The 22433-nt window shown below is 38.1% G+C and overlaps 1 protein-coding gene across 1 annotated transcript in view; it reads left to right on the forward strand.

Annotated features, from left to right (window-relative positions):
• Positions 1 to 20579, forward strand: part of LOC150081600 (proto-oncogene tyrosine-protein kinase receptor Ret-like) — a 91203-nt gene extending 70624 nt beyond the window's left edge. Inside the window, exons 20-24 of the mRNA XM_090380256.1 lie at positions 155 to 195; positions 6152 to 6248; positions 12811 to 12910; positions 15230 to 15311; positions 19952 to 20579. Of these exons, the coding sequence (XP_090236382.1) occupies positions 155 to 195; positions 6152 to 6248; positions 12811 to 12910; positions 15230 to 15311; positions 19952 to 20106 (475 nt within the window). The 3' untranslated portion in view covers positions 20107 to 20579. The remainder of the gene's footprint in view (positions 1 to 154; positions 196 to 6151; positions 6249 to 12810; positions 12911 to 15229; positions 15312 to 19951) is intronic.
• Positions 20580 to 22433: the final 1854 nt, after the last annotated feature.

Here is a 22433-nt window from a genome sequence, read left to right on the forward strand (position 1 = left end):
TTAAAATATACATCCAAGTGGGGGGGGGGGGAACACACTTTGGTAGCAATATGGGGCTCCAGATGATCTAAAGGCTTCTCTTGTGTTATAATTTAATTGTTAGTACCATCTTATAAAATATTCATTTATTTTACTATCTTTTTGTTATTTTCAGGTGGTCGTTTGGCATTGTAATGTGGGAGATTATTACACTAGGTAGGTATAGTATAGAAGCTAATATTTTTTCTCTCTTTTATGACACATGTTATAATTATAAGTCGCCATTACGTGTAAGGTCAAACAGTATCCAGGGAATTTTTATAAGCTTTTTTTCCCTGAACTGAGCACGAAAATGTCGTACACTTTCGAAAGTATACAAGGTACCTACACTGTAATAATTCTTGTTGATATCAGACATCACCTGCTCTAATGTTATATTAATTGAAGGGCTTGAAGTGATTGAACCCATGTTTAGTCTCCAGAGCCGGGCTACGGTAAACCCTCCTCCATCTCTTCCGTCATGCAGTATGATTGATGTCTTTTGAGGTTATGATGGACATCATGGCGAGATCCAATCTTCCTAACATTTCGAGGGCGCAGCACTAAAACAGTGTTCGCAGGCCGGCCTCTAGTTAGTACACCGGAGGAGGCTTCCAGAACCTCTAGGAGGCTTCCAGATCAGCTACGGTATAATCTCGCTGCCTCTACTCTGCCAGACAGTGATTGGAAGGAGTCCGAGTAGTGTGTATGCGGGGGGGGGGCATTGTCGGGTCCACGCTTTCAAGGATCTGTGTTTATTCTTACCATGTGTATGCCATGACAAATATTTCATTACTTCATACAGCATTCCTCCCCCCACCTTTTCTTACCATCGAATGCGCAGTGAATTGTCAACCTAATAGAGCAAACTTATCTGCGAAAAGATATAAATCTCCCAAACACCTCCTCATTCATTAGACAAATATACGCAGTCCTCAGTTCTAATCTTAATGATGTCCATTTCCGCTTACAGTCTGCCAAACCTCACGTACTTTTTCTGACAGAATTTCAGTTATCAGTTGATTCAACCACTGCTCATCTCAATTGTCCGAATTATTTGTTGTATGATTCCTTTCGCTTCAAAGATGGTACTTGTGCATACGTCCGTTCTGATATTCCCTGCCAGTGACTTAGTAATTTGGAATCACCTCTTTTCGATCTTCTCTGGCTTAAAATCTCTCTACCACATTCTGTTAAATTCATCTGTTGCCTCTCGTTTTCCCAACTCCGCTAATTACTTGGAACTGTTTGACGTCATCTCTATAAACCTTTACTTTCTCCAGTCCAACTTTCCTAACAGTAAGGTAATTTTCCTTTATCATTTTAATGTTTATTCACAACTCCAGCTGGCTTCCGTTTTCTAGTCAAACGGACCCACTGGTCGAGATGCAGAGACTTTTGCAATTACTAAAGACCTCGCACATTTTGTTCATTTCCCCAGGGGCTCACATCTGGTATGAGCTTTGCACCCCCAGGGTCCTGAGCTGGATATCATCATTCTTCTCTTTCTTGGTGATTCATTTCTACTTCTGACTCTCTCTCACAGGGTAATTAAGAAATTTTTTTTTTTTTTTTTTTTTTTTTTTTGGCTGGTGCAGCATAAGCCTCAGGCTTCCTTGCACCCATATGGCAAATAATAATTTACCTACAAGAATACTAAACAATCCTAACCATACAGCCAACACGCCTGAGCTTTTTATCACGAACAATCCTTCTAAGTATACGGTCGAGGTGAGTGGTCCTGTAGACACAGATCACAACTTGGTGATGGCCTCTTCTCCAATGGAGCCTTTCTCGTAAGGCCATTTCCAATCTCGTGTGTTTGGCATTTCTGGGATGATCTGCGTGATTTCTTTTCCTTGGTCGGATTATTGTTTCAAAACTTGTGATGTTAACTTTTGCTCAGATCGTGTCAGTGAAATTATTCTTGTAGGGATGGAATCCTTTATTCCACACTCCATTTTAAAATTTCGTCCTTTGTCTAAACCTTGGTTTTCCAATAAATGTGCTAAGGCTGTTCAAGAGAAGAATGCTGTATATCGTCATTAGATCGTATCTAAATCTCCAGGTTCATTTCCTGCTTGCAACTATTGTAAGGCAGTTAATCTTCAGTCCAAGATTAGAAAACTTACTTCTTGTCCAAATAGTAGCCGAGAATTCTAGTCTATTTCCAAAGCTATTGGCCGCAACTTTTGCCCACCCCTGTCTAAACAAGTTATTATATCGCCACTTCAGCTAAGTTGACCTGCTAGCATCTTATGTTTCTTCCCATTAGTGTATTAATGATCCTGGTAAACCACCCCCGGCCATTCCATTCAATGCCTCCTGTGGTCTTTCGTCAGAAGGATTTTGAACAATCTTGATGCTAAGAAACCTGCAGTTTCTAATGGTATTTCTCCTCTTGTTCTCAAAATATGTGCTCCTGAATTTACTCCTGTTATGTGTCGCCTTTTTTCACTTTCTGATTCCAAACATGTTTTTCTTTCTGCTTGGAAATTTTGCTCATATCCAGCCAGTTCCTAAAAAGGGAGACACAGAACGGCCAACTCTTAAACTATCTAGAAATCTTCCATCTGATCAACGATCGCCAGTATGTATTCCGTAATGTCGATCCACCGGTGATATTCTGGCTTATGTTACCCATCTTTGGACAAATTCAATGGAAAAGTTTGGTGAAACTCAAGCAGTTGCTCTTGACATTTCAAAGACTTTTGATCGTGTCTGGCATAAAGGCCTTCTAAATAGGCTACTATCTTATGATTTTTTTTTTTTTTTTTTTGTAATTGTGTATCCACTTTTCACTCTGCCTGCTCACTGCTGGTGATAGCTCTCTGTCTTCTAACTTCCTCACTAATGCTAGTGTTCCCCAAGGTTGTTCTTTCCTCCACTCTTTTCCTCTTGTATATTAATGACCTTCTTCCATTGACCCGAAATCCTATCCATAGTTTTGCTGATGAAAGCACATTGCATTTCAACTTCCAGTTTGCGAAACCTTGCCCTGCTCAAAGAGCTTCAACTTCTCTAATATCCACTACCAATTCCTTTAAAGCTGGTGTCCAGGGAATTTTCCAGTGAGGCAATAATAACTTAGTTGATTGTAATCCTTCTAAAATCAGTCCTGTCTTATATCTTGCAAAAAGAATTCTTCTGCTCCCAAGCTTATCTTTTTATGACCGTTGAAAAGGAGGCATTTAGATTAATTAATGACTCCTGTCTAACAGAGTCTCTCCACTGTCCGTCTCATAAACGTTCTGTTTCTGCTGCATGCCTTTTCTCTAGATACTTCCATGGGCACTGTTCTTCTGAATTGGCGTCTCTCTTCCAAAGCAGTCCGAACACGTGTCCAACTTTTCTTCTTCCTCATTTATTGATTCAACTTCCATTTTCTGGAACAACCTTCCTTCATACGTATTTCCTAAAGTTCAAATCTAATGTCAGCAATTATCTTCTTTCATCTTCTCACCCTTCAACCCATGAACGGTTTTAATACCTCTCGTGTCTGGGGGTTTCATAAAAAAAAAAACCCTCATGTAGCACTCAAACCTGGAAATGTCAGAAATAACTTTAGGAGAGCAACGTAACCCCCCATCACCACCACCAAGCTATTCAGTAACCTTAAAATTTGTGACATGCTAATGTAACAACTAGAGATTTAAAATTAATTACCGGTATTTTGCGGGGAAGTTCTTTATTAAATTGCAATCAATATTTCCAATATTAGCGCAGTGTTTCTCAATCTAGCAACTCTTGCATGAATTATTAAAAAAACGCTTAGTAGTTATTTGATATTTTTGTTCAAAATGATTTTAAAAAGAGAAAAATGAGAATTGAATTTAATCCCCTATACCGGGGCGGCCAACTTAATTTGTGATGCGATCTACCATTTCAGGAATTTCATTGCGCATAGTTAAAAAAGTTAATCAACACATATTGAAGAATATAAGCCAGAATTCTTATTTTAAATTCATAAGTATTTAAAATTTTAATTTTTGCGAAGTTTGTGTCTTCGTGTCATCTGCCAAGCTTTCAAAATCGGGGATATACTGTGATAAGGCCAACCGTAAAGAATCTTCTGTATGTAAGTCCGTAAGAAAGAGCGATTCTTCGTCTTTGTTTCAAATACGAAAAGGCCGATTCACATAGATATGTGGAACCAAAAACGTTCACTGCATTTTTTTTTTTTTTTACATTTGGGTACTTTTCTCGGCAAAAATATTTCCAAAAGTCGTCTTCTGATGATGTGGCTTTTAGGAAGATATTATTTCCAAGTAATATTTTCTCCGTTTGAAAAATCTCAGCGATTTTTTCTGCAATTTGTTTCGTATCTAAGTCGACATTAAATGGATAAGAAATATATTGAACAATGTCTTCAATTGTTTTAAAATCACTGAATCTGGTTTCAAAATTATTCACAACTTTAAATCAAAGGTTATTAAATTAACACAAATACTGTCCAGTTATTAATATTAAGTAAGCTAAATAAGCATTCGACACACACTATGCTCTCCACAACGTAACTGCATTCACTAGACAAGCCAAGGGCTGAGCAGCAACAAGAGTAGTCACGTGGTTCAGCGGATTTGTAATAAGCGTATATAGTGGGGCGCATAATAATAATATTTAGATTTTGACTAATCTGTTTTTATATATATTTAAAATTCATCGTGAGCGACCGAAATTAAAGCCACGATATTTCTTGTTAGTATAGGCCACCCCTGCCCTATACTAACAAGAAACTCGCCAGCCCACTACACTACTCATACTAATCTGGTTATAATTAGTGATGGATGTAACTGAGAGGTCATAATCGAAAATCTCGTCTGTGTGCGAGATAGAGAGGCATAAAACATTGCAGAACTTCAGCTTTAATTCTGATAACAGTGCGAATTCCTCCACTGTCATATTTTATTTTTTTAAACTTTTCTTGTTTTCTATTTCCAAAATCTATCATGCCCATTCTAATTATAATGCGTTATTAGCTCGGGGAAGCTGCCGATTTGCGAAACACCAGTAAACGGATAAAGAAAGCGATCTGACAGTTCTGATTAAATTAAGTGATTTCATAATTAAAATTCATTTAAGATCGGTTAACGGCGTAAATATTATCCCTGGTAATCGGTTTTACAGTTTTAGTAATTTGGGACATAAGAACATAAATAAGCAATTGAAAACGCTTAAGAATAACGTATTCTTAGAATTTTCTGTTTCAGTACTATCGATTAAATATTTGTAATACAAACAAAATTACCAAGTGGGATGAAATATCTATAAATGTTCTTTATCATACTCCAGCAAGACTACCAGGTCAGAGAAGTTCACAGTAAATCATGAATACAATCATTAATCGTATTTAGCAGTGACGAGCTTCAAATACGGTCCACTCAAACAGCGTGTGGTAATGCACTATTGCTCGTGATACGTCAGGCCTGTATCGTCCTGGTTTCACCTTTTGTGCACGAGTCCATTACACACAAGCCATTGAACAGTGAAATTAAGAGCTGCGTAAAGTTAAAAAAAAAACAAAAAAAACTGACATTTATATTAGATTAAAGGTTTGAATCTTATAAATGAATAAAAGCACAATGGTAATGTGTGCAAATAATTTCATCGTATATAGTTGTCAAAGAAAGCAACACGCACTCAACATGAGAGGATATACATAGAACTACTGCAATAGTGGATGGAGTGTGTGAATGGAAAATATTCCAGACTTCGCTAAGAGGAACAGAGCTTGTGTTAGTTATAAAAATCGAAAGTTGTAGTTAGATTGATTTGATTCTTTCTATCAGGCTCTCAAGCGTTGTATGGACAGTCTAGGGCAAAAACGAAATGTCGTAACGGCTGGATTTAATTAATTTCGTTACCATTGATTTTTCTAATGACAATCAATAAGTAATCATTCTTTTTGTAGCAAAACTTTTACTACGAATACGAAATTTATAAGAAATTCAGTTTTCGGTGATACCAGTTCCGTTTCTCACTAGAGAAGTCTAGATTTTCCCCGGCTCACTAAGAGCTGTTCTTTGCAAATTTACTTGATTATGAAAATAATATACAAATTATTTATATTGTAAAAGATTTCATAAATATAGTGTAATGATTATAAGCAAAGACATACTTAATTTCTCTTTAGGTTCGTCTCCATATCCAGGAATTCCAGTGGAAAGACTTTATCAACTTCTCAAAACTGGATACCGTATGGAACGTCCTGATGGATGTCCAGAAACTCTGTGAGTGAAATTTAATATACGCATATATGAAATACTTTGAGATAAATGTAAACTTTAAAAATTAATAAAATAGAGAACCTGCATTGTTATTAATTCAATATATAAAAATCTAGAATTGTAACCTGCGAATTGTTGTCATGGTGTGAAAATTTAAAGCTATTTTATCTGTATGCCTTTCCATTACTAAACATTTAGCAACTAAAATCATTCGTCTACTCGTATGTTTTTATCAGGCCCTCACGCGTTGTATGGACGTCTAGGGCAAAACGAAATATCGTAACGGCTGGATTTAATTAATTTCGTTACCATTGATTTCGTTTCCCTATCCTTCCAGTGTTGAAAACAGTAAGGAAGTTCTTCTCTGTAAATGTGTGGAACAGTTTCGGGTGACTGACTTTATTACCTTTTAACATTCTCACTGCTTGTGACTCGCAGACTTACTATTCTTCATATGACTAGCAGCATAAATGTTAAAACAGGTTTTAATGAAAAATCAAAATATGCATTTCACTGGAGGGAATTTACATTAAACGGAGAAACTTTATATATTCGTAGGGTGATCGCAACTCATGTATTGTGAGTGCTTTGGAAACATTTCAGAACAAAGAAAAAATTAATTCTCATGAAACCACAAATAATTCCCAATAGACCGAACGTTCTCAATTCAAGACGACCTGAAAAGTTTTGCTGTTAAAAGAATGATGACAAGTCGCCAGTGAGAATAATCCGGACTCATTGCGCGTATTCTCTGTACAGCTTGCCTGTTTCGTCGAAAAACCCGAGTTTCCAGGAGAAAAAAAAAAAAAACCCATAAAGATTCCTCGTAGTCATCGACTGGATTCTAACCCGAGCCTTTTCCACCTTGTGGGGGGAGAGACGGCTTGCCCCAAAGGGATTTCAAATTGATGAGCACTGGTCAGTTATGGTAAAACCATGGTTTTGTTAAGGAGGACTTGAAATGTTGTTCCGTTTGGTGAGTCTGACTAATTAGCAGGTTAAATTAGTGGTTGTTTGCCTTATAATTACAAAAAAAAGATAAAACACAAGGTCTTTAATGATGCTGATTCTTAAATTGCTGTTTTCTGATTTTGTAAAGGGTTTGAACCCAAAGAATCAAATCCAAGGCCATTTGAAGAATGCCCTTGATAAACTGATCTACTGTTCCCATGCTAATCTTCGATGATACTCAGATTTGTAGACAAGATCACATATCTCTAGCCGACCGGGCTAGCCGAGTGGGTAAAGTACCTACCCGGCAACCCAAAGGTTGCGGGTTCGATTCCCGCCTCGGGCTTGGATCAAAGTACTGCAAAAACCTTGGGAGGTGCAATATGGCCACAGAAGCCGATGCGCCAACAATTACCAAATCAAAAAAAAAAAAAAAAAAAAAACATATCTCTATTGGGTATTATCCTGATTTATAATCTCGCCTTATATAAGCACATTTGCATCTGCTTCAGGCGTTACTTTCCTTCTAAGCAATTACTTACTTTCTCAAATCCATCATATCATGGAAGACTGTTTTCATATCTTTGGTGGTAGTGGTGCTCCCAAAACCTGTCTAAAGTTCTGTAAACTCAATGCAATTATACTGCGGTCACAGCATGGATTTGTTACGGGGCGATCTTGTCTGCCTAATCTGATTTTGTATAGTATGATGAAGTAACGAAAGAACTGGACGCAAAAAAAATAATTTTGATATAATATACAGTACGTGGATTTCAGGAAAGCTTTTGATGCTTACACATTGGGGCAGTGTGTATAGTTTATATTATTATTTGGTTTTTTTTAGGAGCATTAGCAACTAAGGCCATATTGCTCCGGGGATATGCGGTGGTCATTCCCTGACCTTTCCGCATCCTCCGTATTTGGTGATCACGGGCTCGAACCCCGGTCTAATCAAGAAGCGTGTGCTACGCACTGCTGCTCCTGCCCACCTGGCTACGGAGGCGCCGTGTGGTATAAGGGCTAGTTAGTTGCTGCTCTGAATAAAGGGATGGCTGAGTGGAATAAGACAGCGGTTATTAATGGATACTGCTCTTCATAGACTAATGTTATTAGTAGAGTCCCCCAGGGTTCAGTGCTGAGTCTACTGTTGTTTTCTATATTAATTACCCAAGGGTTCGCTTAATATTTCACGGCCACCTGTTGTAAAACTTCAAAACAAATCACTTTCCATGGTTTCTTCTCTAAAATTTCTTGGTCTGATCATTGATAGTAAACTTACATTTACTAAACACTTGGAAGATCTCTCAGAGAAAGTCAAAAAACTTACCTTCTCACTTCTGCATCTCTCTAAACAATCTTGGGGTCTTAATTTTCGTTCTCAACGATTATATTACAAAGCTGTGTTTCTACCAATTTGTTCCTATGGTGCGGCCGCCTGGTTCTGGTATGTTAAGAAGGTTTCAGTACAGACTAAACTTCACAGCATTCAACGTAAAATGCTTTTAGCAATGTGCAGGGCCTGTAGGACTGTGTATACTCCTGCTTTGCAGGTCCTTAACGGATGTCTGCCCCTTGATCTCTTTCTTATGTACCGAGGCCTGTGCTTCTACATTAGGCACGCTGTCCCTATCACCTTTCTTGGCATTACCATCGATGTCACTGTGGATCCCAAGGCAGAGAAAAGACGCTGTTGGAATATTTTGATGCAGAGCTGGCAAGACAGATGGTCCGCTACTTCTAAGGGTCTTGTTACTTTAAAGTTCATCCCTAACTTCACCTTTGCCACGTTAGAGTCCACTCAGAAATGGTTTCATCCTGGTCTGTACACTCTCTACTTACTCTCTGGTCATGGTTCCCTTAATGCGAAACTTGCAACCTTGCTGAATCACCTCTCTGTTCTTGTGGTGACCCAGAAGACTGGGAACATATTTTATACCACTGCCATCAGTACCTAGATCTTCGACAGAACCTTCTTCTCTCCACCAGTATCACTGTCCCCGGAAATGAGCCAGACTTCCTGAGCACCACAGAAAATTTCCAGTCCCTGCAAGAATTTGCTCGTCATGCTTTTGATCGCCGGAGACGCCTTCTCACCCAACTACGGAATACCTACTATCCTTTCTAGTGGAGACCCCTGCTGGCACAGGCTTTTGGCCAGTGCGGGATCATATATATATATATATATATATACACAGGGTGATTCACTACCAGTGCGACAAACTTGCAGGAGATGTAGGGGGCACAAAGACGAATCGGAATCACATAGCATTGCAGGGTCCGAAATGCCTTCGTCATGCGGTAGAGGACGTTGAACGGGAGGTCGCGTGAACACCGATCCCGCTGGAAGTCAGCATTTGCGAACCGTTTCTGTTGAAGAAACCAAGTAGCAAAAGTCCTCCGGAGTGGATAATCCGCAGGCTCCAATGATTGGACGCGTTGCAGATGGTATGAACTCATTTGGTTTGTTGACAGTATCCTTCATACAGTGGATTGGGAAATACCCAATCGTTGGCCTATCGCTTGAGTACTCGGATTGCCTTCTGCAAGACGTAAGACATTCTCCTCATTGTCTGGCGTCCTCGTCATTCGCTCTCGATTCATGGTACCTCTCGTGAAACAACCAGTCTCACGTAACCTTCTGTGCACACGTGTGAAAATCGTATGATGAGGAGCACGCCTGTGCGGGAAACGTTCCTGGTACAAGCGCAGAGCGGCGCGCCCGTTACAGTCCGCAGCTCCATACGCGAGGTTCATGTCAGCCAGTTCAACGTTTGAATACTCGTCCATCCTACTGCCTCGGGAACCGGTTCGCAAATGCGGACTTCCAGCGGGATTGCTGTTCACGCGACCTCCCGTTCAACGTCCTCTACCGCATGACGAAGGCATTTCGGACCCTGCAATGCTATGTGATTCCGATTCGTCTTTGTGCCCCCTACACCTTGTGCAAGTTTGTCGCACTGGTAGTGAATCACCCTGTATACTTTTTTCCCTCTTTTTTCTTTTCTCTTTTTATTTTTTTCAGTTTTATATTTTATTTATTTATTTTTATTTTTCTAATTATTTTTATTTTATTTATTATTATTTTTTTTTACTTTTTATTTGTATTTATTTACTTATTTATTTTTGCTGGTTCCCTGTGTTTGGGCTGCCCGATGGACAGGATTTTATTATTATTACTATTTATTTATTTATTTTTTTACCCTGATATTAGGGCAGTAAGAGCTGGTAAACCAGAGCGTTCGGAGAGCGGTCGCGATAAATGCGTAGTTGTGGTGTAGACGGACACTGGGCAGGCTTTCCAGGTGATCGCCTGCCTGGTGACAAAACAACACAACAACACACACACTGCACGAACATAATTTTACACACATTTCTGGCCATTTACAGTGCTTCTGTAATCATCACAGTGTACGAAGATGGAGATGAATTGACGCTCAGGTGCCGTCCTACATGAGATACTATACATGTCTACATATACATATTAATTACCGACATTGATGAAGGTATAGCAGGCTTAATTTCTAAGTTTGAAGGGTAGTTAATGACAGTAATCAGGGTAAACTACTGCAACAAGTTCTAAAAAAAATTAAGGAGATGAGCTGAGAAATGGCAATTGAAGTTTAACATTGACAAGTGTAAGGTGTTGCATATGGGTAGCAGTAATCCCACATTAAAGTACCAACTGTATGTACTACATAAATTTGTAGTGGCAAATGAAAGAGATCTGAGGGTAATTGTGCAGTCAGATATGAAGTTCTCTGAACAATGCAGACAGGTTGCTAGGAGAGCTCATGGGGGTTTTGTCAATGATATACAGGAACTTTGCTAGCAGGGATAAGGAAGAGATTATTCCATTGTACAAGGCACCAGTTCGGGTGCAGAGAAGGGCTACAAGATTGGTGAAGGGAACGAAAGGTGTCTTACCAAGAAAGGCTTCAGTTTTGCAAATTGCAGCATCTGGAGGCAAGGAACCTGAGTGGTGATTTGATTGAGGCTTTAAGGTTTTGAATGGATCAAATTAAACTAGGTTCTAATGACGTTCGTGCTTGGGATTTTCATTTTAAAAAATCAATAACCACTTCCACTCGTTAATATATTACCATACGTCTGCACCTTCCTTTTGGAGAATCCCTTGTATGTGACACTTTTTATCTAACATCTGAGAACTTTGAACTTTCAAAATCATTGATTGTATTCGGCGTTTTTACCCGCAACTCAAAGTTTAAATGTTTAAGATGGTTTGACGTAAAAAAAAAAAAAAAAATGGCAAAATTGTCAAAAGTTATAGTTTTGAGAAGATTACCTAGATCTAACAGATATGCTTGTTGGGACCACAAGTTTTATGACTAAATATGTGAGTCATTACCGCCATTTATGGGAAACAGAATAAAAATATTACGGATTTTGCGATGTTATTTTTCACCAGCAGTGCAGTACGGAACGTCATGGTTTCGTTCTATGAATTTATTAAATGTTCTTTACTATCATGTTGCAGACATTTAATATGATCCATAATTCGTAAGATGTCACACCATTATGATGATGATGTTAAAGTGAAGCAACTGAGAGTATGAAAATAATTTCTCGAGCTCCATTCGGGGTCGTTTGCTAGTTACCATTATTGAAATGTTATTTAATGTTTATATCACACTAGGGAGGGCTGCGCTCGCTTCTTTTGATAAAATAAAATACTTACAAAAGCTTTCGACTCTGTGTGTGTCTCTTCCTCAGCTATGAATACATAAATACGTTACTATATCTATATAATATCGGTGTAGATACACCATAGACAACTCTTAAAGAAAAAACTATGATAAGTGTGAAAGGCATCATTTCATCTGTATCTCATATTGTGCTCATCCTACACAACGAGTTACCATCTGTCTAAACTCTTCAGTCTTCCCTTGTAATTTAAATTTATGGCACCTGGTTCTGGAATCAATTATTACAATGAAAATTTCATCCTCATTCATCTTACTCTCACCTCTTATACACCGCAAACAAGTCTCCTCTAAGGTTGCTAAGCTCGAAGCCATTCTCATATGATTGTCACTTATTCTCGGTGAGCATCACCACCACCCAGACGGCACCGTTTCAAAGCTAGTTTGATTTTCATCGGTGGGTGCCTTTCACACTATGATCGTAGTTTTTCTTTAAAAATGAATGTGGTGTGTCTACACCGATATTATATAGATATAGAATCTTGAACTCTTATGCCTTGTTGCATTTAGTTTATTTAAATAAATACGTTACATATGAAAATAAAGAATGGTACTCTGTGGTCATGTTAAATAAACATAGCGCGTAACCACGCTTAAACAGAAGCTTGTTTTACCACAGTAAAACAAGCTTCTGTTACGTATTACACGTAACCCGCATCCCTCTTCTCCCATTGACTGAATAAATATCGCTAGGAGGAAAATTATTTTAATGTATAAAAGATATGTATGAGTGTTCTAATTTCATAATTTGAAGAGTGCAGTTTTTCCTAATGTGAAATCTTGTTTCCTTACTAATTACGATACCCCAACCTGAGAGAGAGGACTTTTACTCTTTCTTGAATCACTGTACACGTGCAATTGCTAATTACTTTGTACATAATCATCTTTTCCAGGTATCGCATTATGGAATCCTGTTGGAAGGAAAGTCCACAAGAAAGGCCATCGTTCAAGGAGTTGGTACACAAATTTGATGGGATGCTGCAAGACACGGTGGTAAGTGCAAGCCGAAATGGAATTTCTGTTATTTAATAATGTATATTAAGATTTATTTTTAAACAAGCTGATTTCCATAGTTCAACAGAATTCTGTTAATTTTTGACCTTTTCATTTACGCAGCCGAAGAATAAACCCGTTTTCCAACAGCCGCTTTGAGTTAAACTAGTCACATAACAGAAATTAAACAACATATTACAGTAGATTCCACTCTTTTAAAAGAGATGTCAGGAGCTCTGTACTGATGGTTAGAACCAAGTTCCTCACTAAAGCATCTAATCCTTGCTGATTAGAAATATGGAGTTTTATTTGAACAGGCTTCTGCAGTGCAATCCCTATTATCGTCTGCACCAGATTCATCATCTAATTCTGAAGACTGGAATGGGAACTGCAGGTCTTCACTGTGTGGCACCGTGGCAACAGACGATGATATGGTGGGATACGCCGCAGCCTTTTTAAATTTTGATATGTTCGCGATGCAAAAGTAGCAGTCATCATGATGCTTTGCGGGTGGTTCTCTCCGTATTCGAAGAAGGCTTACGACTACCACGAAACCAATCATCTGATGTTGACTTGCAAGTACCATAGCAGAAGTGAGGTGCTCACTACTTATCTTACAGGCATTCCAAAATAGGCTTCAAACCCACTGCAAAACTTGGAGCATAATCATTGGTGCCACCGGACATACATAATATCTATAAACAATACTAGAACGAGCTAGAGATAACTTTGGCCTTTTCTTGGTAGTCACAGCAAACCGGGAAAAACTTATTATACTAATATTAGAGGCTCTTTTTCACAGTATTGTTATACGCACAAAATCTTTAATTTACGCAAAGGCATTGACGCTAGAGAAAAACAAGTTAGTCAGTGCGTTACATTTCAGGCGTTAGTAAATACTAATAACTCATGATTTATATAAAAAGGGAGCAGAAACTAACGACTTTTACGTACGAACGGACAGCATTCGTTTCTGTGCATCCGCCATATTCCCATTCATTCTATTGTTGTAGGCGCATCAGCAACTTAAGCCATATTACGCCGTATGTATACTGCACGAAAAACTCAAGTTCCAGGGATTGAAAACCATACTACCCTCGCCTGAGACCAACTAACTCAGCAACGTTGTGAAAAAGGCCCATAAAATTTTCTCGCTTCATTAACGGGATTTGAACTGAGGTCATTTCCATCCAGTGTGAGGAGGATGGTGCTTATATGTACTATGCTACCCACTCCATTCTATCGTCACAAAAATATAAAGAATCAACACACAAAATACGTACAAGAAACATTTGTTTCGTAGTGTTATTATGAAGACATGTTTCTACGATCCTGACAACACGCCCCACACGTTATGAAACCCCCTATTCCAATTTCACCGAACTGATGGAAACTGCCACCCACCTCCAGTTTTCTTTTTTTTTATCTACGTGTGAGCGCTAAAGAAATGCACAGTAATAACAATCAATAGAGAACATACGAGTCATTAATTATCCGTGGAGACATCTATTTAAATGAACAAACGCCGTGAAAGAATGAAAATGAAATTACATAGACAACATTAATCCCATGCTCAATATCTGTATATTATTTAATGGAAATTATGAACTTCTTCGGGGGAAGTAACGTCATCCGGCAACCAACGACGCTACGCTATTCTTTATAACTGGTTTATTGTCAACCATATAATCAAATAAATTAATATTTAGCTTTGGCAATGAAAACGAAACAACCAGACGTTTCTTTTTTTCAGTGTCACGTCATTAGTAGACAATCAATCACCTATTTTTAGAGGTCTCATTAAGACTCATACAATCTTTTCTATCATTAGTCAGAACCGAAGATCGATCATTAATAAATATTACAAAAAAAAAAAAAGGTGACGGCCACAGCGATGAGCACTACCGGAGTGAGTGAACACCCTGGTACAAAATGATCCGAAGTCTCACCCTTACATACAAATAAAACTACCAACCAAAATATGTTACAAATCAGTAATTCAGAAGGTATCCTATCAAATTCCTGATGGGTTTTGCGTATTTTTCAAGGTAGCCTGTTTTTTCTTTTCTTGGAAGCCTAAAGAGGTTGTCCATAATTCTGATAATCCTAGAAGATAAGGTGCGTTTTCTTTACTACCTGTTCACTTTTTCGTTTTAACTTCCACGCAGAGAAAGATGTGAAACTGTGCACTTTATAAAACTTAATAATAAAAATCTGTACTTAGAACAATACAAGACATTGTCTTTATTTTAGTTTAGAAAACTAAGTAAATTTTACTTTAAATACAAAAATATGATTTAACATTTGTTTGTATTTTAGGACTATTTACCGCTGGATGAAGTGAAACAAGATGATGGCGGATACTTGTCTCCAAATCCACCACTAAGTGCTTGGAATCCTGGTAAGAACAAGTAAAATGCATAATTTAATTTTCTGTTTGCACCAGAAGTTATTATCTCTGATCACCATTTTTCATACAGATTGTAAATACGACTTCAGATTTCACTCACATGTTACAATTTCCAAATTTCACTAAATGTTGTAGGGCGAATCGTTAAATCATATTTCGCCGTATATATAATAGGTTTCTAAGTTACGTGGTCGATTTTCCTGTTTTCTGGAAGTTAAAACAATATAAAATCCTTGCCTGAACCGACTGACACAGCTCAGTTGTGAAAAAAAGCCTGTAAAATCTCCTCAAGTCATTGACGATATTCGAATCCATGCCTTTTTCACTGGGTGTGGGGATGACAGTTCTTATATGCACTGCGCTACCAACGAGAGCTTCATTAAATGTCTTAACATAGGAAGATTTCGATACGATCCCTTGCCTAACGGCAAGATGGAAGACTAACGGTATAACATCTTCGATTTCATATTGTATTCAATCTTAGTCTTTTCAGCGGTCGACCACCTCTTCTCTTTCCCTTTGGTTCTTAGTGTAGAAGCAGTTGGAGATGTTTCATTCTTTCGACTTGTAGCCGTTATCCATGGTTATGCTTTCAGTTTAATAATTTGCACTTGACATTCCCGTCATAAATTTCATTTCAATTCACGTTAATGATAATCTTTCTGTTTCACTACCCGAGCTTCACAATTATAAAGTAATAAAATTACCTTTTATCATTAATTTAAAATATTTATTGCATCAGAAAGTGACTTTTGCGGAACTGAATCCTATTTATTCACTCAGCTGTCACTGAAATATACCCATCTATGTTAATGGTGAAGAATGTGAACCATTCCACTGAAATAAAAGACGACCTAAGCCATTAATGGCAGTGCGCACTAACCCCTAACCTTCTGTATTTAATTAACCTGAAAAAAAGTCTGTGGTTACTACTCATGATGCTATGTAGTGCTCGGATCCAGTTTTTTCTCTAATGGGAAGAAAAACTGTGAAGTTTTTTAGAAAGTAGACTCACCCTTCTTCGGTGTCTGTCTTGCCACGTACTCTTAATGAGTTTCCAGGACTACGGAGACTAACCAGAACTTAAAAGAGAGCTGTTTTCTTTGTGTTAGTTCGAAATAAAGCACATGGATGTGATGGCTCACTGTAGTCTACGATCTGCATAGCATATCTCAGTTTAGTCAATACGCCTAACGTCTGCGGATGGTTTTTAACTCCGCCTGGGGTATGCTATTATGTTAAAATTGGATCGTTTTAAACTGGATTAGCACAAAACTGAGGCAAACGGAATCCCACTAAAAGGAGTTTCTGGAAGTTCCCGCCGTTAACTTGTATACACAAATCTTTTACATAAGATAGATGTGCTAACGTTCTGAACCTCACGGTTCTTTGCCACAGCTTTAGAGCCCTTCCTTGTGGAGCATCCAAACTTCCCCTCATATGCTGATGATCTCAAGATGGTCCAGCGAAAGTAGATTCAGTCGTCTTTTAAACACAGAACGTCCTGATTGAACTCCAGGATTATCTACGGTGTCTCGGGCTAAAGTTAAATCCTCAGTAAGCAGCTCAGATGACCTTCACAAAAAGGAAAACGTTCACACACCGATTTGGGGTTGAAGTGGGATGACAGACCGACCTTCAAAGACCACCTCAATATGGCCAGGCAGAAACGCTCGCGGCCCTCTGGGCGATCCGACAGGAGCTAGTCGGTCTTAGGCCTCGAATTACGTTCAAAGAAATTTTGAAGATGCATACAGCGGTATGCATCTGTGCTTTGGTCAGGGGCCTCCTCTTCTCAACTCAAGAGATTTTTTGGAACAGAGTATTGGCTCCTGAGATGGTTAAACAGGCCGATGGGCCACCCTTTTACCATCTTTCGGAGCGTGCTGTACCCAAACCTCGGCATGAAACCATCATCAAGGAGAGGAATTCGCACACTTTGGCACAACACCTTGTCTTAGATCTTCACTACAAAACCTGCAATACGTTCGGACCATATAACTCTGGGAATTGATGCTGAGGCATCAATTCCCAGAGAGTATGAACACACACGTTCATACTCTTATGTGGAAGTGCCCACTGATGTGGAAATAAAAAGATGTCCCAGCGTTCGATGGATAACCTATTATAAAATTCTTCCGTTATGGTCGACCTTTCACACCGTATGGAAAAGGCTTCGGTTCGAATCTCGTCATGACCGGAGAAAATTTTATAGGATGATTCACTCCCCCCCCCCCCCGTGTTGAGTTAGTCAGTCTCAGGCGAAGATTCCACTGTCTGTGCATCGGAAACTAGGTATTTTTCATCCAACAAAAAAAGCAAACCGAATCACAGAATACACACAATGTGTGATTATATGTGAGCATGGATATATTACACATAGTGTGTGTGTGTGTGTTCATACTCTTAGTTACTTTTGCGCAAAAACAAAACGACACCATTAATTCGAGGGTTTAGTGTCAAACAAAGTTAACTTCAAAATCATTTTGTAGTAAACGTTTTTGTAATTAACCAAGAAAAAGTCATTTGACATTTTCCTGGTTTATCGGAAATGTGCTTATAGCCCAAGCTAACTTGTAAACTACTAGAGAAATACATTTCTATGACATTAGTTGTATAAAGTTAAACGTCTCAAAATAAAAATGCAATTTTGTAGTTAACGTTGTCTGACACTAAATCCTCGAACTGTTAGCACATATTCCATTTCTTCCTTACTGGACACTTTACAGTGATTGAGTAAACCTATCATGTTTCTCGTAAACGGAAAATCACGCGGTACAAGTTAAAGGACGCGTTTATCTAATACATAACTGTTTCATTAAGTAGGTTTCATTGGACGAACAGCATTGTCGAGGATGCCACAATATTGTTTCTTCTGCAAGATACAATTCAGAAGGGGGGGGGGGATAAAACACCATATACCTAACGCTACACTACAAAAAATAGGACCGCAAAACTACGTGTGGTAGCAGGCCCAAAATCATCATACTACCACGACACATGTTTCAGGATTTTTTTTTGCTAAAGTGGTGATTCTTTAGTTGCAGTTATTCCGGATGACTCGACCAGCTGTTCGCAGATGTCTTGTTGACTAAATACGCAGTCTTTCTGGTTGATGTTCAATAAGCAGGTGTGGTAAAAATGCAACCATACACAAAGCTATGCTGCAGTCCCATAAAGATCCCTATGTACGAGTATTTAATGATAGCCTTCCTCTAGCACATAATGTTCCAGACAGGGATTTTCGGAATGTTCAAAAGCTCCGAAATCTGTCGTACTCTAACCTGTACCCCATGACATCCCAACACCTCCTCTACCTGTCCACTTTCAAATTCTCTGAGGTTGTTTCTATATTCCGAACCCCCTAAGATGTTTTATATGCCAAAAGTTTGGTTGGCCATTCCCAGACAGCATGTCATGGAGATGCAACGTGTAAAACTCGTATACAAACAGAATGCAAGGCACCAACTACACATTAGGTCTGACGTAGCTGAGTGGTCAGGAGCGCAAGTGCAGTAGCGCACACTCTTTGAGTGGACCGGGGTTCAAGCCCCTGACGACTGCTAAATACGATTAACATTTGTGTTGATTGATTTATTGTAAACTCCACTGACCTGGTGGTCGTGCCGGAGTATAAACAAGAACATTATGTTACCAAAACCACATCCAGCATACACCTAAGATTGTGAACTCTAGAAGTTGGGGAAAAAATTGAAAATAAAGTTTCTTACCAAGAAGCAAGAAAACAGGTAAAATTAAGTATGCCAAAATGCTCTTATGTTTCTGATACTTATAGTCACCAATCAGTAGCATGTCAGACAGAAGTGCCCATCCCTACAGAAACATCGATCTCGGACTGGGCTCGATCAGTCCTCTCAACCAAACGTAGAAGACTAACGCCATAATACACCACTCACAATTTCATCCCACAGATACTATCAAGTAGTTGGGGTGAAGCAATCACACCTATCAAGAATAGATACAGATGATGATACAGAAGAAAGCAATGACTCGCGACGCCCTACTTTTTCCAGAAAATAAAAATCAAAAAGCGACCGATATAAACAACCCACTCACAAGAAGCAGATGGACTGAACTTCCGCTTACAAAACCAGACAATGGAATGTATTGAAACAAAGGAATTGCAGAGGTCTGCGCAGCAATATTGATGATATATATTAATGAATTCACCGTTACAATCCTGCTGCCACGTGCTTTCAAGAAACGAATTTAACACCAAAAGTCTTCGTTTCAGTCAAAATTTATATTATCCTCACACAACATCGATCTGACAATAACAGCTCCCCATGGAGCAGTACATCAATGTGGCCGCAACCCGTTTTTTTTTTTTTTTTTTTTTTTTTAAATAGGCATGAATACTTTGCCTAAGGTGGTAGATCGATTTCTGTTGGATATTCGGAATAGCAAGATGCCTATTACATCAAACATTCGCCTTCGGTGACACTATTCACAATAAAATATTCTGTTAATTTTGTCGAGAAGTATATATTTATAGCGTTTATAATTTATTCCTATTTAGGATTCGCTGGTAGTTAAAAACATGTATTACCTGTATTGATATAATTCGTGTTTTGCTAAAAGGTGTTTTTTTTTTTTTTTTTTTTTTGTAGCTGATGTACTGGAAGGACAGTCTCGGAAAAGTGGTAAAATGTCGGCATCTCCTACTTCTCCAAACAGTTCAGGTTCTCAAGATACCCAGTCGCGTAGTCCAGATTACGAAAATACCCGATTATTACCAATGTTAAACGAAAACGAAAGGAAGTAATGGGCGAGTGGACAAAATTCCCCAGGTCAAAATTCCTGCATAAGGGTGATTCTTGTGCAGAGCGCAGAGGTCCTATCTGACCATTGTCGGGCGTTGAGAACAACGGAAAAGACAGTGACAGTGTACTCTTGTTTATCTGTCCACGTGATAGAGGAGTATCACGTGGAGATAGAGAATGTAAGGAGCCGTTGACACGAAAGATATTTCTTACAGTTGTAGAATTTACGTAAGTTATACTGTACGAGACGAATTACAAATTAAATTAACTTTTCTGTTTGCACTACAAGAGGCCACACGAGATAGAGACTACAAGAATATTACAGTATTTATGTGGTATCACGTGGATTCGAACAAGCAGCATGCTTACATTCGTCTGTGGTGGTCGTACCACTTAAGTGTTACAAGCAATTTCTTAAACTGCAGCGATATGAGATAAAGAAAAAAAATGCGTGATAATTATTCCGAATATTCGATAAGAGCATTTTTTTAGACTTGAGTAATTCTCTGCACCCTGTATATCTCGCAATAATGGCACACAGCACGCCTAACTCTGAGTTTTCGATAAAACCTGATTTTAATACTGCAACTCGTTCTGTATATTTTTGTAAATAGTATTTATTTATTGGACTCCGAATTAAATGTTAACGAAGCGAGTTACAGTTCATTTAAACGAACAGAAAACATTGCAGATGATTAAGTGTATGGTTCCTTGTGTAACTTTGCGGAAGATTAATGAAAATCATTTTCGCAGTGAAGTTAATTTATGTATCAAAAACAGACTGCAAATCCTCTTATTATTATTTATTTTATGTTACTGCCTCCTCCTCAACCCCGTAAGTTCTACTACTGTGAGAAAATGTGAATTTTCTTCAGAACTTTATCGTCTAGAGTAAAATTGTTAATAAGTTGTAAAATGCACAGTTTTTAAGATGTGCAGATGAAAGTACAAACTATTAATAATTAAAAAAAATATATTTCTGGGCCATATTTCGTTGGAGAGAGCATACAAGTGACTATATGCAGCAATAAGTTGTAGACAGAATACTGAAGGAGGGTATAAGTCAGCGATCTGTGAACATTATAACTGGTAAGAGCTGTGCCAAATACTGGGGTGCCCCTCTGACGGCAGTTTTTCTTTGCAGTGGACACGGTGAGTTGATGTTCAGGAAAGTATTTCGAAAAAAAAAAATTACATTTCATTACCGTACGACTTTTTAAAAATTATCTTACATTTATAAGTGCTAATGCACATGTAAAATTATATATATATATATAATTTCCACTCATACTGTGGGTGGCAGAGGCCACCCACAGTATGAATGAAATTTTTGTTGCAGTGTATGGGATTGATCTCGCGATGAATGTACATTACCCTAGAAACAGTATTACTTATGTATATAAAATTGTTTTCAATAAACATAGTTTAGTATTATAATAACATTAAAATAATCAAATAACTGTCCAATAAACGAACTGTTAAAATATCTAAGAATATCAGTGAAAGTTGCGGCACTAGAACAAAAAAAAAACATTATATTAGATATGTTAAATAGCGTTTTCTCTACTGTAATGAATAACTGATTCATTACATCAAAGTTACATGCATATCTCTCGATCGCGTGGGACACCCATTCCCTGAGATCTGGGAGAGATACCTGTAATTCGGGTGATGGCGCATTTCACTGGTAAGGAGAATTTTAAAAAAATAATATCTCTGTGAGCTAGAAAAAAGATTTCATGGTCTACAGGGCTGAGCACCGGTTGAAAATACAGTTTTTTTTTTTTTTTTTTTTAAGGGCTTGCTTAAAGTTTACAGTTTTCATAAACTTAAGAACTCGTATATTTCCACCAACTCTAATTAGTATTAATATGACTGTGCAGGTTAAAATAGTTGAGTTTTATTGTTTAAAAAATTTATTTATAATTTAAAAAGAAACATTACTATCTCTCTCTTTGCTTATTCTACATTACAATGGAATGTTAAGACTGAAGTGATAATTGGAGCTGGTATGTGTGTAATCACGCTCGTTTTTATCAATTCTTAAATCTTTTTAGAGATTTCACTTTTAATACTGATATTAATGTATTTAAGAACATATGTTTGCTTGCTTTATGTGATCGAACGCATTTAACAATTACAGTTATTATTACAATCACGATGAATTAGCTTGTACTGAATGATGTGCTTGTTTACTGTTTAACAGTGTATTATGCTGCTGTAAATACTGTACAAATATATTACAGCTCTTCACTGTGGTCTGGTATTAGGAGTTAGCCTTGAGCAAACTCGCCATTTCACATTAAGAACAACCTCTCTGTGCAACATA

The sequence above is a fragment of the Mastigoproctus giganteus genome, chromosome 8 (genome assembly GCF_048544385.1).
Source record: "Mastigoproctus giganteus isolate SK-2022 chromosome 8, ASM4854438v1, whole genome shotgun sequence".
In the NCBI taxonomy this organism is placed as follows: Eukaryota; Metazoa; Arthropoda; class Arachnida; order Uropygi; family Thelyphonidae; genus Mastigoproctus; species Mastigoproctus giganteus.